Raw genomic sequence first — 19,203 nt, forward strand, 5'->3', positions numbered from 1 at the left:
GAGCAGCATTTTTTAACTATGGAAATAATTTCAAATTGTGAAAAGCATAGCAGTCTCTAAGCTCTGTATGAGCTTACCCCACACGGCTACTCTTTCCATAATCACGTCCTGCCGTCCACCTCCAGGTTGAGGACTGAGTCTCTTGAGCAAAGTTCATTATGTGCCAAGGGAGAGAGCGCTTTTGCAGAGACAGGAAATGCTCGCTTAGCACAATCAAGAGATATCAGTATTTTTTTTCATTTCATGCCTTAAGAGCAGGCTTAATGCTGACGCTTCAGTACACTAGCTCTTAAATATTGCGGTTTGAATGGGCTCTGTGTTTAGGTGTTCTGTAATGCAGTTGCAATTGCCTACTTCCTATCCGCAGAAGCCCTGGTTACCAAACGTGCCTGCGTGGTAGAGTTACTGCAGCACTGCAGGGTGTCTAACTAGGCTAGCAGAAATGCTGAAGATGTGGAAAATGTAGCGGTGGTGGCATATTTTATCTAATAAGAGAGGTAACTATTTAGTAAGCACAGGAGAATTCCCCTGCATGCTAGCGTATTGAGACATGTTTCTTGAGCATCCCTTGAGAGAGGGAGAGAAGTTAAAATGTTGAAAATAGAAGGCATCAAAATGGAGGGCTTATAAACCAAAAGCAGAAAGTTGCAAGGCTGAAAACAGGAATGCAAATAGGACCTTAGAAGGCTGAAAATGTGAATGTAAATAGGGACCTAACCTTACAAATAAAGTAGAAACCCTATATAGAAGTACTGCTATAGAAAAAGGTGAGGGAATGCATACAGCATCCATCTGTAATCATCTTACAATGGTTGGCAAAATATTAGGGGCTAGGAGAAATTTATCTTACTTTGTGTATGTGTTTGTATGTACATATGTGTATATTATATTTGCCTAGCAGTATATGCTTTAGGATAACATAACCTCATACAAAATAGTTATTTGTTATATAAAGCACTCTGAAAGCATTGTCGAGGGCTGAAGTCTTGGACCCTTAGCATGTTAATCACTATTCTGAATTTCTTGTTCACGTGTAAAGCTTTGTCTTCCAGACATCAAAGAGGCAGAGAGGAACCTCATGGAATTCAACACAAGGAAGTACGAAGTCCAGGGCAAAAATAAGCCCGTGCCCTAGTACAGACAAGGGGCTGACTGCCTGCTCAGCAGCTGTGCAGAGAAGGGCCTGGGGTCCTTGTGGATGAGTTGTGCATGAGCCAGGAAYGTGTCGTGGCAAAGGAGGCCAGTGGTGCCCTGGGCTGCACTAGGCCTGCAGGTCAGGGGAGGTGAACCTTCCCTCAGCCCTGGGAGGCCCCCTGGAGAACTGGCCCCCGAAACATGAATCTACCCTCTCCTTCGCCCCATAAAAGTAAGCGTGTCCTAATTTTGAAAAGCTGGATATGCAGCAGCTCTGTAGTTATAGGGAGTTGTAGATGTCCGTGCCCCTACAGAGAAGCAGCAGTATAAGGGGAAGACTTCATTCACCTTTCTGTTATATGGCCCGTGGGAATTTTTAACCTGGCGGGATATCTGAAAGCATCTAAGTTGCGCTACAATTGAGATTTTAAGCAGATAATCAACAGCACTGATAAACAAAGGTTTTTAACTTCAGAAGACTGATGGTGGGGATGCGTATGTGGTGTCAGCATACAGTGCTCTGTTTCCTGTTCCAGTAAAAAAAAAAAGGAAAGCAGCTATATAAAATGCTAATAATCTCACTGTGGTTTCACATAGACTAGACTTGAGAGCCTTGAGTATTTTTCCTTTTCCCTTTTAACTGCAATTTTGTTATTGTATTGCTGCCCCCATCTCTGCTAAATATGGCTTTTGAAATGTAAATCATATCATGTTCTCAGAGATGCATATGACACCCTCAGCACTGCTCCTCTTTGCACTTCAAAGAGCCGTGTGGTCACACTTTGCATCTCAGCAAAATCGCAATATTTGCCTTCTGAAGATCTCCTTTAATGTGTACAATCAATCCCTGATAATGTGTTTTGGGTTTTTGTTCCCTGGAGTCTGTTAATTTTAATGTTGCTACAGGTCATCAGGAAACATAATCTCTTCTTTTTTAATTTCTCAGTGAACGTGCCTGAGGGGAGACTAACGCGAGAGAGGAGACACAATTGAACATCGCTGTTGGCTGAGACCTGAAAAAATGGTGCTGGATGAACACAGAATTAGAACTTCATTGTGAAAGGGAAATACTGTCTTGGCAGGCTCTTTTCTTCATTTCCACATTCATCATGGCCCAAATTCTCTGGCTGGCCGGTTGATGGGACTGTCCAACACGTGCTACCTGCTTTTGGTGCAGATCCCTCGTGTCTACTGCTCAAAAGACCTGGGATCAGGTGGGAATCTGAGGATGTCAACTATGGGAATGGAAAGAGAAATGGACTCTGACAAGCTAAGATGGAAGTGACTTGGCAGCTTCAAGTTCGGCAGTTGTCTCCAGTAAGGACAGGTTAAGATTGGAATCACAAGCTTCCCTGGGAGAGCAGTATGCAGGAAGCTGGTTTTCAGGCCACAAATGCTTTCACAGGTAAGGACTTCTGTTGTTCCAATTCAGCTAATGATTTTGAGACACTTTACTAGAGTTTAGAAAACAAAATTGCATAGGCTCTGGCTGCAGTTACTGCCTTCTCGTATATTAAATTGAAACAGTATTTGGAAATGCATCACTTCAGGAACAGTTCAACACTTGCAGTGTTAACAGTGAGCAGAGTGGTTTTCAGATGCGTATTTCGAGCCCTCTGAAACACACGGGGATGTGCCTTAGGGACGGCCTAGCTAAGCTTTGCTCATTAAAGTATTCATTAACAGCTTGACAGTGAGTGGCCTCCTGGGTCAGCTGGGCCCACTTACGATATATAAAATGTAGTCTGTTAAGTTGCTCTTCTATTTAACGTGGGAGTTTGGAGCGGGCATAGAACGGGCAGTGTTCATCCCGAGGGACGTGTCAGACACATGGTCACACGGAGCTGCAGCTCCTGTGCCAGAGCAGCCCGGGCAGGACTTGSCAGGTGACTTTGTGCTCCCTCCCTCGCCACCTTGGCGCAGTGACTGTGTTCCAGCACCTGACAAAACCAAAGGATTTAAATGATAATTGTTTCAGCTCGTTCCAGTGTATTTCCCTGTAGATGTGTTGAATATAATTTAATAGGAGAGAGGGTGCCATGGTGGTGTGTTTCTGTGAAAAAAAGCTCCCTCTAGTGTAAACTCCACTGGAATTCATCAAGCACTTTGAATGTTTGAAATGGTTTCTAATTTGAGGGGTAGGAGAAATGAGACGGAGATCAGAAGATCTTGCTGCTTGGTTTCCACATCTGCTCACCAGCTGAGATCCTGTAAGAAATGGATAGCGAATCCACTGGATATTTCCCTAGTTTTAGTAGGGCTAACTGGAGCACTAGTACCACAGTCCAAGTAAGTGATGTGTCATTTCAGACTTTCTGCCTTTAGAAGAAGTTCGTTGGGTTGGGGGTTTGTATGGGAGCATCATTTTCTGGCTCAGGCTTTTAGGTGTCCCAGGAACACTGTAGGACACAACAGCAGACCTGTTTCTTTCCCCAAGAGGCCGACGCCACTTTGGTTTCAAAGCTCAGCACCCGCCACAGCTCCCGCTCTGCTCCTGCATTTTTTGTGCTTGCCGCCGCCTGCCAACCCTCAGCTCAGCCGTGACTCTTCACTCCTCTGCCTTTCATAGAGTTTGGATATCTGTTCCCTTCTCTGCCTCTTCTGCCTTTTGTGGTGCTCGCCTTTGCTGAGCCCCGTATTACTTTTAGCACCTAATGTGTTTTGTTTGGTGGTTGTATTATTTCCACTCCAACTTCACATTCTTCTACCACAGAACTTGCTATTCTTAGCTCCAAGGAGATCGGGATAGGAGGCATCTTGAGCAGTCAGCCCTGCTTCAGGGTGTCAGGAAGCTGTTAACCTCCTTCTGCAAGGACCAGCAAGGAATGCTGCATGACATTCAGGAAGGTGAAAACATGTGACAACAGTTACATCCTGGTGACAACCCAGCAGATCTGCGCCTGTTTCGCAGATCCTGCTTTTTCCATACTAGATTTGTGCAAGGCACCAGAGATAAGCAGTGGGTAGATGAGTATATTGTAAAGGGGTTCCCAGGAGTGTACTGCCCCAGTTTGGGGGCTGCAGTGGGGCTGCAATGGCAGGTGCATGTCATGGTTCCTTTGATCCTTGCTGCGTGGCCCCTCTCGCTGGCACGCTGCTGGCGCTGGAGCAGCACAGCAGGAGCTCCGCTGTTCTGCAGTTGCAAGGGCACAGTGGGCATGACCACACGCAGAAGGAAGGCAGCACTTTGGTGTCATCACTGTGTACAGAAAGGAGCACTCATGTCTGAAACCTGAGCAGCGTCAACACTGGATCTCGCAATGCTGATTGGAGCTGTTGCAACAGTCGGAGTCATTGCCTTGGCTTTACAGCTGAGCACGGTGCTGGTGGAGGAGGATGGTGCTGCTGGGAGCCACCTTCGGTCTGTCATCAGCCTCCTTCGTGCCCGGCTCATTCCTGTGGCCTGCGAGGCTGGTGGTTCAGGCTAAGAGGTGCGTTGGTCCTGTCCCTGGGCTTGTTTTGCTGAGGCAGCTGCCAGGGTTGCCCTTTTTTGCAGATGGCTCCTCTTCTAAGAGGTGGACTGAGCCGGTCACCTTAACATGCATTATCAAACAACGGCTGATGGTAACAGCTTTTCACCGTACTGACTGAGCACTAATTTCAGTAGATCGTGTAGGTATCATAGGGTTACAGAGTACGGAGAAGGCAGTGGAAATGTTGCTAGGTTTGGTTAGGAAAAAGGTGGTTGAGTGTACGATGGTGACAGCAATCGTAAAGAGAGCTCCGCGTCAAGGAGTGCTGCAGAATAAAAACAAGAAGCCATGCAACTCCCCCCACACACTGCATTTCACATTTTGTGCAAACAAACTTAATTCTGTAAGTTAGGTAAGTTTTTCTTGGGAAGCAAACCAAGGAGAAGAAATTGAAGTGCTGACAGTTCTTGAAAGAGTTAACTTTTTCTTTTCAAGTCATAATTAAGCGTATTAAAAGCATAAATAAAATGGGTATCAATAAAGAGAAGTATAGGAAGAGTCAAAATTGAGTGATCTGAAAATTGATACACAATATGCAAAGTGGCCTCATACACAAAGTGCAAGTTAAATACATTGCTACAGATAAGGTTAATATTAGTAGAAGAATGTAAGGGCCAAATCAGGTAAGCCAAGGCCCATACAAAGTGCAACTAGGAAAGGACAAGGATAGCAAGAAACAATGCCATGTGTTGTGTAGCAGGAAGAGGAAGACCGAGTTTCTGGACTACTAATTGACCAGAAAAATCAAAACTGATGATATGAGTGTAGAGGGACAAGTAGCTGGTGACTTCTTTTTTCCCCATTCTTTGCCATTAGAGTTAACTATAATCAAGTGGCTAAGAAAATTACTACTAATAATGAAAAGGTAGGAATTGTATCTAAAACAGGAACAGAACAGATTATAAAATAACTAGATATTTTTGAACCAGCTGCAGCTTAGTAAATTATTTCTGATGTATATGATGAAATAACTGAAGCAAGTGGTGGTTACAACGGAGACCATTTGGAGGACAACCCAGGTTCAAAAGAAACCTGGGCAAATGTTGGACCTGCATGTAAATTTTCCTGGGTCCTACTTTTCCCCCATTGAAATAGATAGCTTATCTTACATTCTTGGAAAAGAATCTGGATCAAACAGTCAACTGATTCTTTTTAAATAGGTTGAAGATAGTAATGTGATAAGCAAATTGGCATGATTTTTTTTTCCAGAAAGTACCTTGTCAGATGAGCCTAACCTCCTTGTGCATGAATAGCATATTCTAATTTTTTAAAGGTTTTTCATTCTTTCATAAACAAGATGGTAATATGGGCTACAAGAAAACAGTGTGAGGTGGGTACACAGTTGACTGGAAAGCTCTTCTCGGAATAATTATTAGTGATTCATAGTCAAACTGGAAGGATATGTCAAATGGGATTGTGCCCAGGACGGCCTGAAAAATTCAGTATTTTAATTAATGACTTGGATGATAGAATCTGCATGCAGAATTTCCAGATGACACCAAGCAGGGAGAGGATGGAAGCCCTTTGAGGACATGATTATTATGCTTTATTGGAGAGCTGATCTAAAACAAATATGATGCAGTTCATTAAGAACAAGTTCTAAATTGTGGTTGGGCAGGAATAATCATCTGTGCAAATCAAAATGCAGAATAACTGGTGAGGCAGCAGGTTGGCGGAAAACAGATGGGCAATCGCAGGAGATCAGCAAAGGGTTATGAATCAACAATACTCTGCTATAAACATAATGCTGTGATGTATGGACAGGAGCCTGGATGTTAGACATGCAAAGTAATTTTGCACTCTGCTTAGCATTTCTGGGGCTCGCGTACTATTTCTGTTGCGAGCGGCACCCTTCAACCAGCTGGGAGCATCCAGAGAAGAGCAGCACTCCGGACAATGTGACYGTGGAGCACAGAGGAAATGCATTCAGCCCAGAGCAGCAATTTCCCAACTTGGGGAAAACACTCAAGACGTTTTCCCTAGTGCCCGGGAAGCGGCTGGGCTCTGGGCTGCGACGTGCCTGTTGCGCGAGGTGAGCTGCGAGGTGAGCTGTTCCCACCGCAGAGCAGGGCAGCCGAGGGCTGCAGTGCTCACCAGGACTGCCTTGCACGTTGTAAGCACAAGCCCCTCTTGCCCAGCCTGCCTCCGTGCTGAGCCAGAGCCAGGGTGACTCGTGGTGGGTAATCGGGGTCGACCAAAGTCTGATTTTTAGGGGCAGCTACGTTCTTCACCAGCGTGTGCTTTTAGTGTTGGTTTAACACAATAGCGTAACTCCAAATCAACTCTCCATCCATGGGGATTGTGCAACACAGGGACATCCTGGATGTCTGAAAGTAGCACCTAAGGGGAATACTGTGGGATGGATCACAGAATCATAGAATCACCGAATCACCGAATGTGYAAGTTTGGAAGGGATCTCTAGAGATCATTTAGTCCAACCCAAACAGGGACACCTAGAGCACATGGCACAGGCTGGATTAGGGGGATTGCAGGACTTCACAGGTTCTGTTTAGGTCCATCATGATTTTATTAGCTACAGCTGAGCATAAGCTCTGCCAGACATGAGCTGACTCTTAGGTGTTCCTGTCCAGTGCACCTCAGGTGGAGGGTTTATAAGCTGGGCGACCAGGGAATCTGCAATAAACGTGAAGATRTTGCTTTGTGCAGTGAACTTTGTGCCCTTTGTGCCCTTCTAGCACTGCCTCTATCACTTACTAATGTCTTCCTGTTGCAGGTCCATAYCTTCTTCCCTAGGCCTTTCCCTGATGAAGTTCTTCTACTCTAAATCTCACAGCAATCCCTCTTGGCCTTTTATCTCAAGATCACTGTCCCTGGAGCGCGACCTTGGGCCATACCCATAATATTGTTCCCAGAGTGGTGACCCCTCAGCTTTAGCTGTTACTCCCCCAGGTCCTACTTTCACAGAGAAACTGAGTTATCTGTTAGGGCTTCCTCATATTGATAAGGATGCAGCTTGATGGAGTTGCTCCAGTCCYCAACACTTCCATATGCCCACAGGATGTGGGATTTTTGTTGCATTTCCTGTTTTACCTGCCATGCCTTCCCTACCTCTTACTTCTCCCTTCTCTCCTTTTTTTTTTTTTTGGTGCTGAGACTTCTCCAGCCCTCTCTTTCATCTGGTCTCTCTTCTCTTCCATGCTTCCTACACTTGTTGGAATTGTTCTTGGTTTTCAGTGCTGTCCTTCACCTTCTCTTGTTTCTGGGCTTGTCCTTTTTCCAAAACAACTCACTGCAATTCATCAATGTGTCTGAGAGAYGCTGCCCCTTTTTGTAAAGACTCTCTCTATCCCAAACCCTTGTTCTCTTTTCCTCTGACTTCCTCTGGAGCATCTTTCTCCTCTTCAGATCTCTGCTACAGTTGGTTCTGCTGGTTCTGTTGGAGCTTTCTTTCCAGGAAAACAGCCTGAGAGCTTGGTACTCTGTTTGGCTCATTTTCGCCCTCCTTTTTCATGTTCACAGGTGGTGTTTTGGGAAGAGATGTTTCTGGCATGGGGGTTGCAGTTCCAGACTAGGGAGGCTCCTTGTAGGGATTACACTGAAGATGAGAAAAACTAATTATTCCAGCAGATTGCATATGATACAGTTGGTCATTATTCTTTTAGAGAATGAAGGAATGAGGGAAGATGTGATAATCATTAAAATTTATGGAAATTTCATGTAAAGAGGAAGGTAATAACTGTTTTCCAGTTCTACTGGGGATAGAGGAAGAATAGACAAACTTATTGTGTTGGAGAGATTTAGGTTAGACGTTAGGAAAATCATTCTAATGGTAAGAATAGTAGAGAACTGCAGCCTATTGCCTAGGGAGTTTGCAAAGTCTCTGTCACTGAAGGTTTTTAAGAACAAGTTGGACAAATATCTGTCAGAAGTGGTTTATGTATAGCTTGATCTTGCCCTGGGGCAGGGGAATGGACTTCATGAAAGCACTTCCAGCCCTTTTTTTTTTTTTTTGTGAATCTATCATTACTGGTTCCCTGGATAATAAATGTTCATTTTAAATGTGAGTAACCTACCTGCACTGCCCTATCTTCTTCTAAATGTTTAAGTAGATTCTGTTCAGCTCTTAGGGTAATTGATAAGGGATGGATGCAGTGTCCCCTTTATTTAACATCTTAACTCTTTTTGCTCAAATATTGCTCCATTGCCTTCTAACCTGCCCCATCTTTCATTATAACTTCTTTCAAAATCTAATTTTTGTGGGCTGACCTATAACAGCATATAGTAGTATAGAAACATTTTAATGTTATAGAAATGTTGCCATTTTTCTGTTTCAGAGCATGTAAGCATTTTAAGATATGCTTTCTTCTGTTGTTGGGCGGTATATGTCTTAAAGGTAAATGTCTTAAAGGTAAATGCTAAGAATTATTAAAGATAAGCCAAAGCCTAAACAAAGGCCCTTTATTTTCTTMTACAGTGTTTTAAATAAAATTCTGCATGTTCTCCTTATTATCAAATATATAGCTGATGTATCTGATGCTGAAGATAGCCTTTTGCCTCCAAATTCTAATTGAGGTTCAATGTAAAACAGAAAAACAGGTTTGAAACATCTTCTAATAAGTATATAATTAATATTAAAAGCAGTTGAAAACTCATTTATACATTAGCATAGTTCTACCACATTGCTGTTGTCATAATTTGCATGACTTTCAATAACAGATAAAAATTTAATTTAAAAAAATACAACTTGAACAAGTGGCAGAACCTTCTCATTTCCCTCTGTGCCAGCTYCATTGGCAGCTGCCTCTTGAAGTGAGTCTGACTTTCCTGAATTCTCTGCGGCTTTCTTAGAGGTGCAGTCTTGTTTTGTGAATGCTGAAGGTTGCTATGGCCCGTGTTAACAACTGTGCTGCCTCCTAGTTTGGGGGAGAACTGATGGCTTTTTGCAGTATCCCTTTATGAGCACACAGACAGTAAGTAACAGATCGTATTTTGCTGTCTTCCCTTAGATGCTTTATTTACAGAATGCATTTTTTTTTGTGCAGAGGCAGGATGCTTAGCCAAAGAACAGGGAAGAAGATACAACCTCAATCTCCTATGAGTTTGTTATCTAAGTATGTTACACTTCACAGCATTCAGGAGAACTGCTGGTTGTGAGTGCAGTAATGGGTACCTCGAAAGTCTCCTTTTCCCTGTCCCGCTGTTCCCTGGAAGTCTCCTTTTCTCCTTATTTAAAATGCTTTAAATACAGCCACTAACGGAATTCCTGCAGAGCTGTGAGTGACGCAGGTGAGGCAGGAGCGGAGGAGCCGCGGGCGAGCGGCGGCTCCCGGGCAYGCCGTGGTTCTCCTGCTCTCCGTGGGCTGGTGACTGCGAGGGAGAGCGGCGCTTCCTGCTTCGGATCACGCCTTGCATCGGGGCGCTCGCCTTCCAGCTTCTGATCCCAAACTTGGTGTGGGCGAAACATGACGGATTCTTCTGTACTTCCTCTCTACTCAGAAAGACAGACAGTTCCTTTCAAAAGGACTGTCGAATCTGTAACAGGACAGATAAGGCCTTTGTTAATTGAACTGTTGTGTTCCTTATGCCAAAGAGAGGCTTTTTCCACAGACCAGGAGGAGTTCATATTTTCAGTGCTTGCCCTTTACAATTTTAATTTAAGCAGGAGCAGAACCCTTTGCCTGTTCAGAGTCGTGCTGCGTACTTGGCCCCTTGCTAAGAGCAGGAATGGGAGACGCTGTCTGGCCGTCGCCTCCATCGGGCGGCCTTGGGCAGCTCCTCATGGGCAGCTCCATGAGATGCAGAGAGGGGAGGAAAGGAGACCCCAGGACTGCAGCAGGGAGGCAGGTGCCGGCGTCCTGTGAACAGGACACTGGGAATGGGGCCCTAGAGGAACCTCCCTAGGCCTGGAATGAAGGGCCCGGAGACTGCGGGCTGCCGCGTCGTGTAGCACCAACCATATCCAGCCCCATCCTGACATTACTACTCACATCAGGAAGGCTTTTCTTTCGAGTTTTAATCTTTAATTAAAATGATCATTAATATTTAAGGTAATTTAGATTTGATTAAGAAGCCTTTTAATTTTCAGTCTAGGTGTACTCTTGCTGTATATGCACAGTCCATTCATCCTTATGGCAGTTATTTCAGATGCCAAATGAAAGCCTCTGAGTGGTGCAGGCCAGGGCAAAAGAAGGTTCCAATTTAGGGAAACATTATGGCCATTGCTGCTATTAAAATAGAGCGCAGTTTTGGAAGTGGCAAACTTCTTCCCAAAGCCATGCACTCAAGTTCTTGTGGAGGAAACTGAACCTTGATTTCAGTATTTATTTGTAATTAAAAGGCAAACTACTTGAATGAGCATAATGAATGCATAGTCCCTTCAAGTAAAAACTAGAAATAAAAACAGATGAAAATTGATTATAAAATTAGCAGTGCATTGCATGCTAGTTCTTTCTGATTAATTAAATGCCGTGTTAAAAGATGGAATAGGAATCCASGCTATGCTTTTGGCTGGTTTGGGGTATTTTCACTACCGAAAGATCTTGCACTTGTGGTTCACCTGATASTGCATGAGACAGAAAACAGGCCTTTGACTGCTGTTCCTTGGAGCTGAGAGCAGCCTAAACCGGAGATTTACCTTTTCTTAAGGGAGTGGTGAGATGAATGCAGGCTCGCATGGCACGTCCGTGAGCTGCGGCCTTTGTAGGCCGGTGCTGCGCTCCAGCCCGTGCCGTGGGCCTTCCACTCACCCACGCTGCGCCTCAGCAGCAAACGTTGCGTGAGGACATTCCTCCCATTTGCTTAAAATCCATCCTTCTCCGGGAAGAAGAGGGGGGTCTGGCAGAGCGCCTCGAAAGCTCCTGGCTTTCAGTGCAGCGCGTTTCCCTGCAGGGGGAGCACGGAGTAAGATGTGTTCCGGGCCTAGCCGCTGCCCCAGCCCGGCTTTGCGACGCCCGCTCAGTCAGCGATGGTTCCCCTTCACCAGGGAGGAGGAAATCAAAACAGAGAGATTGGAGGAGCACATCCGTACGAGCACTGGGAGAAGAAAGGGAAAAGAGGCTGGAAATACATTTCATTACAAGCCGAAAACCATTAAAAGATAAAGAATAAAACTCAGTTGATATGAGACTGTTGGAGGACTTGGCTGTGTCCTTTTGGAAGCTAAGGAGTACATCATTATCACTTCATTTTCAYTTGACTGAATGGAAACATGAAAAACATTAGGAGGACCTTCCTATTCATGTCTTAATGTTGCTGGACCTTGAATGAGGCTTTTTCCATGTGCTCAGTTCCAGGCAGTGAAGTACTGCTTGAAACCTGTGAAGATAAGTTTTGGGCAAAAGACCAACATTTTGCTTCTTTTTTATCATTTTTTAATATCAAGCAGGCTCTTTAAGTATATATCACTTTTATCACTAAATAAACAGCATGAAGTAATGTAATAKTTCCTTATCATAAGTATAAATGCCTGTATAAATCAGTAGTTGTAGTATTGCAGAGAATGGGAACATGAATAAATGAAAATATGTAGCATTTTTCAGTATATATGTCATAATGAAAAGCCTAACAGCTATAGAGAAGGTAGTACCATATATGCAGTCAAAGGTTTGAACTGTAGGTTTAATATTCCACCCATTTTACATTTTGGGAAAAGGGGCCAAGGTCCACAGGAATTCATGTACTGTCACTTATGCCTGTTGCGTTGGGTACTGCTTTCCCAGAGCAAGGCTTCCCAGCCTGGGCGCAGTCCCTCCTCCCCGCTCCCTGTGGGTACCACGTGTGGGGGCTCCATGGGCTGCACCTCCCCAGGCTGCAGCTTGGCCTTCCTCGCAGAGCTTCCTTCCCAAATCCCCGGTGCTGCTCCCAGCTTTCCTGCTCAACCCCTGCTCCAAGCTGGTGGATCCTCCCACTGGYTTCAGCTGAGCCCTCAGCATCAGCCAAGGAGCAAAACCTGCAGTTTCCAGCAGGATCATTGCCGCCCAGTTCTGCCAGTCTGTTGCCAACACCCAAAGATACTTTTTTTCCAGTAAGAGAAGATGATGCCATACGCTGATGTATCTATAGAAATACTTTGGCTTTCCAAGTCCTGCCATTTGTAAAGCTGTGCTCATGTAGGGCTTGGAAACTGCTGCTTTGCAGCAGAACGTGCCTTGGGCAAGTGGTCTTTAGTAATAGTCTCTGGAGCTCCTAAACTTGTTTTTTTGAAACAAGAAAGATTCCACCCATATCGCGTTCTAGGCTTTCCCTATGACTTGATAGTCACTCTGATATAATGTGACTGCAAATCTTACCTAGTAGTTGGAGCAGCTGAACCCCCAAGCTCCTTTTTGCCTATTATCAAGATTCGTTTCCCAGTGTTTGAGCCGAGGTGTCTATACRGAGATGGAAAAATGGGAGACCCCTGCTCTTCACAGCTGCCTGTCCAGTTGTTCATTCTGGCAAAGGAAGGAGTAAGATTCCTCGTTTAAGCAGCAAGTTGCCCTCAGATGTGCTTAGTTAGACTATGAAACTGTCTAAAACCCATGCAATTGCAAAGGTTTACATATGTTGTCCTATGCAATTGCAAATACCCTCCTCACCTGAAGGACTGGAAACTTAAAGCATTTTGAATTAGCATTTTGGAAGGGATTCTTCCATTTGCTAAGGGCCATTTTCTACTTCATAGCCRTGTGGTCTTAGGAAGAGCTGGGGAAAAGCGATTCCTGCACGGAGGGAGTTCCTGATATGAGCAAGCCGAGTAAGGGGGCCTGACCACGTCCCTCACACCCTCGAAATGAGCAGCGCTGGTGGTGTTGGTGGGAGCAAGGTGGCCGGGACCGCCTGACCCTTCCCAGTGTAAGGTATTCCCAGGGTTCCAGTGCAGGCTCTTTGCTGTCGCTCTACTTTGGGCCAGGTGGCTGGGAATCAGAGGCTACAGGCTGTAGGAAAGGACTGAGGCTGCAGTAGAAGGCTCTGACCTCTCAGAAAATTGCTTGGGTTCCAACAGCCTGTAGAACCTGACCAAATTTTGCTCTTTGCTATAAATGCTAAAATCGATACATTTTTTGCTGCTAGGCCATTTGGCATACGTTTTGTTGTGGGGGACACGGTGGTGATTGTAACACACTGCAGTTCACAGGAAACTTTTGTTTTATTGTTTGCACGGGAAGGCGTTTACAGCAAAGGAGGGAGAGGATTCCCAGCCACATTCATACAGCATGGATGCTCATGGGCTCCCCTGCCCAAGCAAAGACCTTCCTGGTGGGGTTTGGAGATGTCCCAGCCTACTCTATGACCAGGCATAAACTGAGRCCCAGCAGGGATCGTCGTCTCCTCCTGGTCCTCTTCCACATGTGGTGGCAGCAACCTCTGGGCAGTGGAGGGTGATGCCTTGCCCTGCCCATTACCCTGTTACAGGGTTGGATGGTCCTGGTGTTGCTTCCATAGGGATTCCACCTCCAGTGTGGGACTATGTGAGTCGCGGGCTGCCAGGCCACGGCACCGCGCTGCTTCCTTGTCCCGTGTTCCCACTGCTCTGCACAGTGTTCGTGAGCTGGTCATGCGTCATCTGTTACTGAATGGAAAACATACTTTTGCTGCTGTAATTTTCCACTGTGTTTGTGTCTTGCTGCTGGGAATGTCTCAGATTATGAACTTTATCCTTAACGTCTTAATCCCGTTCAGGCTTTAGGTCAGAGGAATCCCCCGCCAGCCGTGCTCCTGTAGCCCTAGTTGTGGACATCAGTTGCCTTGGTAGGGTGTGAATAAATAGCGCAGACATATACTGGAAAGCAGGCAAGAACAGACTGAGTCTTTTGTTCTTTTGTTCTCAGTGCATTTTGATTTTATTTCTGAACGTGTTCTGCCCTATTGTGGGTTCTCCTGGAAGAATTTCTGTGTCCTTAGCTCTCCTGTTTTCTTAACTAGAAAGTCACTCCCTTCTGATTTAAGGGCGAGAGGAAGCTTTGTTGAAGGAGTGAGGAGTTACAGTTTGTAATGATGAAAACCACCAAAAATACCCCCCCAGCCAGCATCCAGCAACGTGTCCAGCCCGTGCCCTGCGGCCGAGCTCGTTGCTGCTGTCAGCGGGTGAAGGGGCTTCACTGGGTGTCCTGGGATGCTGCGCGCCGAGGTGCTGCGACCGGGAGCGCTCCAGCCAGGGCAGCGGAGCGGCTGCTCCCAGGAAAAGCTTGGGAGACTTGTTTGGAAACAAATTGTTCGAGAACTGGCTGTTTATCCTGGAGGCTTAGGCTGCGCCAACCAGTAATTTATACTGGCTGAAGATAAATTCACAGCCCGGCTCTGTGTGTATTCAGTCAGTCCTTGATTTGAACGGAAAAATTGGAGTTTGTGGWTGACTCGCTGCTTTTTTCCCTTTCCTGAGCTTTATTATACTTGATTTGTTTATCTCCAAAGATATACTCTGTACAAAAATCTGCTTCCAGTTGCTCAGAGCAAGTATGCAGAGGGACACGTGACTTGCCAGGACAGTGCAAGAGCGAGGCCGGAAAAAACCTCCCCATTGTTAACTGAGGATGTAGGTGGTGTGGGTAAACTAAGGATGCTTTTATGCTTTTTATTTTCTGTAGAGAATGTAAACTTCATGCCCCAAGCAATACAGTTCATAGAAGCTGTTGCAGCCTTCTTGTAGAGTGTGGGGAATAGGGGTAAGCTCCAGCAATAAAGGCAACAAGTGGGACTCTTCAGCGTGTTTTTATTCGATGCCTTCTCTAGTGTAAGAAGTGGAAGAAGTGACACAGTGTTGGCTTGGTGGGTTTTGTGCAGTCCCTCGGGTGTGCTGCAGCTTTWAAAGCATCATATTCTCCTTGGTGGTACAAGCAAGTCCCTGTTCTCTCCTGCGCATGGCTCCTGGTGGCTGTCAGTGCAGTGGCTCTGGAGAACCTTTGGCTGAGACGGGGGCTCCACCAGGCCGTGACAGTGCGAGACAGCCCCGTTCAAAAGCTCCACGWCTGAAAAAGGCAAGCGAAGGGCAGATAGTGCTGGTCTCCATTTACACACAGGCAACTAAGGCATGGTATGAAATACTGATGTGGAGTGTTGAAGGAAGTTTGGCAGGCCTGGGAACTAAAGCTAGAGCCTCTGCATCTGGGCCCAGTATGAAGGGTGAGATTATTAACCACAAGTTGCTAATGTATTTATTTTTATCTCCAAGTCCTCAGTATACTCACTGCACCATTTTCTCCTCTCTCCTCTATGGTATCTCTATTCACTTTACTTGCTGCTGTGAGAGGAAGAACACAAGTCAATAGGATTATTTATTTATTTATTTATTTTTTTTTGTGGAAAGTAAAGGCTTGCTTTGTGCCAGTGTTTTGGTATTGCTGGAAAATACAATATAGCTTTATATGTGGAAAGAATCTCTCTGAAGAAGAGCTGCAGCTACCCATAAAATATGTGACACAAACAACTCTTATCATCTGCAGGTATTAACTATGCATTGGAAAAAAGGGATGCTGAAATACGAGAGCATTAAGGAATATGGGACATTACTTAAAGCCTTATTAAAAAAAACGTATAATTTAATTGCCGGCTATGGAGTAAGGTTACTGAAACTTCTGGGAGGAAAATTTAATGAGATGAAAGCAAGTAAAGCTGCCCATGTTAGTAGGTTTTTTATTTTTTTGTTTGTTTGTTTTTCCAAGAATCTTTAAATGTAAGATATGACATTCATTAATGTAATGTGAACTCTTGGCTTTTGTTTCTTAATGAGTATATGGATCAGAGTTAAATGACATCTTAAGACTTGCTTTAAAGAGCATCAGAAAGGATGTTCTTTATGTTTGCATAGCGTGTTTTCTCTGAAGTAAAAAAGGCCACGTTTACAGAGAAAGCAAGAATCTTACAAGAAGTAGTGGTCAGTTTGAAAAACAACAAAGAATATCAAAACGTGCATGAGTCCTTAACATCCAGGAAGATTGTAAAGTCTTACAAAGGTTGTCTTCTGCTAAATAAGCAAAGAGCCTTAGAAACATGGGGAAGGAATTCTCGCGGAGTGGAAATGGCTGTTTCTGTATCAGCATTTGGGGGGATCATCAGCACCGTGACCCGTGGGGATCCCATGGCCATCCCCACCGGTGGCACCGCGGTCCAGCTCACAGGCAGTTCTGGTGCCCGCCAGCATTAGCCAGGATTTCTACGAGAAGCCTTGAGAAAGTGAAGTTGCTTTTTGTCCAGCTGTGAGTACTTGTGGCCTAAGCAGAAGCAGTGAGATGTTGAAGGTGTTAATGAGAGAAATGCTCACATAAATGTTAATGAGAGAAAAGAGAAGAAGTGAGACCCAGGCACGCTGTCCTAAAGTGACGTGGATTTCCAGATTTCACCCTGAGAGAAGAATGTGTCACCTGTCACCCTGTCACCTGCATGAACAGTGTTCATGCAAAGATGGGGGCACCGTCAATGACAGTTTGACTTGTGATTGTTGCAGAAGGTCAAAGCTTGTGAAGAACTATGTGCTGAAGATAAATATATATGAATGTAGTGGGTAACAGTCTTAGAGACTCCTGTTGTTAGAAGCACAGGGAAAGTTCAGCCAACAGTGGGCTGCACAAACCTTTAAATACTTTCACATGGAATAAACTCTTGACTTTCAAGACTTTCAAGACAACCAGTCTTGAAAGTATTTCAGCTGGGAGGGAGCAATCATCATTTTTAGAAGTCAAGAGTGCTGTTAAGTGCAGTGTGTTGAATTTCAGTCTTCCTGTTCTGAAATAAGGAGTCTGAAAGTTAGAGCCACGTAAGACTGTGTAGACATTATATGACGCAAAGAAATGAGTTCTCACATATTTAACTATAAATAAACTCTTGATGTGCTCCCGCTTCCCCTTCCCTTCTCCTGGCTGTTACCTCAATGCATTTGCCTCCAGGYTTTCCATACTGGTTTGTAGAGGTGCTGGTAATAGTTGTCTGTTGTGGAATTTTATTCTTGAAGAAAATGGATCAATTAGAGTGCAGCACTTGCTCGGTTACAGCTAATAGCCATAGCTGTTAACYTCACATGTTCTTTTTACCTGCATGGTAATAATGAATCATTAAATTGAATGAGGCAGTAATCCTTGAGATATAAAAGCAGAGATCATTTAACAAAGGTACTTCAAAATGATAACCTTAAAAATTCTTTTACTGAAGAGTATTTTGTAATATCAGTCAATACCTTATCACTATTAGAAGAGTTTGCAACTTAAACTGTGAGATAATGTGTGGATTTTTAGCATAGCCTGCTGCAGCAGGCAGGAAGCACATTTCTGTGGTACTAGGATATTTTAAGATTATTCTTCATGATCTTTTTTAAAAAATAAAGAACAAAGGAGGTAGTCTCTTTATAAGTAGCACAAGGCATCCCATTTTAATAAGAGTTGAGCAATAATTGTGTACAGTTATTTTTGCTSAGTTCATCTGCCAGAAGATACAAAATTGAATTATATGGCCTGTTCATTTAAAAAGGAATATTACAAATCACATAATATTAAACAAACAAACAACAACAATAAAACAAAACAAACAAAAAAAAACAGATGTGCCTTTTGTATAAGGAGATGATATATTATTGCTCTGGTCTATTGAAAGAATAAATATATTTAGGTATTTTTCTCAGTGCTGTACAAATGTTCCCATACAGCRATGGTATTCTCACCTGCTGCTGATGCCTTTGTTGGTTGATGAATGACTAAATAATTCATGGACAAATGAGAAAATAACCTTTTCCTTCYACCTCCTGTCCTCTCCTGTCCCTGTTGCTTTCAGTTTGTTCTGCAGGGTTGTTGAAGGTAATATACGGTGCTTATGCTTTCAAGCTTAACAACAGTGGTAGACTCCGTAAGAATCTGTGGGTGGTTTCAAGGGGTTTTAAGGTCTGCCATTAGATTTCTACACTCGAAACAGTAATAATCAATTGAGTCCAGCTATCAAGTTTTATATACMTTAAGAAGAACTAAGGGCAATCGAAACCACAGGCTCAAACTAGCAAAAGGCCTTATATTAAAAGAAGATGTTAAAAATAAATTGAAAGGAAGGCAGGAAAGAGACAGAGGCTAAAATAAAACTGGCCAGAAGAGATGTGATGATGATGGGACTGAAGATGTGGCATAGCTTTGTTATTCTGTTCTTGGAAATAATACCACTCAGCTGCTTTGTGTCAAAGTGATTTCACTGGAGCAGAGATGACGCYGCGTTTTACTAAATGGGTCTATGACTATGGAGTTGCAACTGGGCATGATTGCTTTCTCAAGCGCTCCGCATCTGCTCCTGACCCACAGTTGCAGGTGTCACAAAGAGTAAATTACATGTGATTTAGAGTTYAGATATTGATACTAGCAGGTGCATGGCTGTATAGTGTGTCAAATGTAATATTTATCCTCAGATTTATTCTGTTGGACTTTATTGTCGCATATTTGGAGATTCAGTTTCCCATGATGACTTATGCTGACATTGGAAGACATTGTGTGTCTGATGATCTCACCCGTGTGCGCTCTTGGTACTGAGCAGAGCCCTTCCATTTGCTGTGAAATATTTGATGTTGAGCCATACATCCCTGTGTTTGCAATTTCTGCAAGGCAGAGGTTGTAGGGAGTGGTAGTTTCTTTTATTAGACTGCCTGATTTAGTTGGAGAAAATAGACAAGCTGTGTGCATTACAATCCCTG

The 19,203-nt window shown here is 44.2% G+C and overlaps 1 protein-coding gene across 1 annotated transcript in view; it reads left to right on the forward strand.

The window, feature by feature from the left end:
• LDLRAD4 (low density lipoprotein receptor class A domain containing 4) overlaps window positions 1-19,203 on the forward strand; it is a 235,267-nt gene that overhangs the window by 55,453 nt on the left and 160,611 nt on the right. The window contains exon 2 of the mRNA XM_026040454.1: window positions 2,081-2,539. Within this exon, the coding sequence (XP_025896239.1) occupies window positions 2,500-2,539 (40 nt within the window). The 5' untranslated portion in view covers window positions 2,081-2,499. The remainder of the gene's footprint in view (window positions 1-2,080; window positions 2,540-19,203) is intronic.

The sequence above is a fragment of the Nothoprocta perdicaria genome, unplaced genomic scaffold, assembly GCF_003342845.1.
Source record: "Nothoprocta perdicaria isolate Ctin4 unplaced genomic scaffold, notPer1 scaffold_258, whole genome shotgun sequence".
In the NCBI taxonomy this organism is placed as follows: Eukaryota; Metazoa; Chordata; class Aves; order Tinamiformes; family Tinamidae; genus Nothoprocta; species Nothoprocta perdicaria.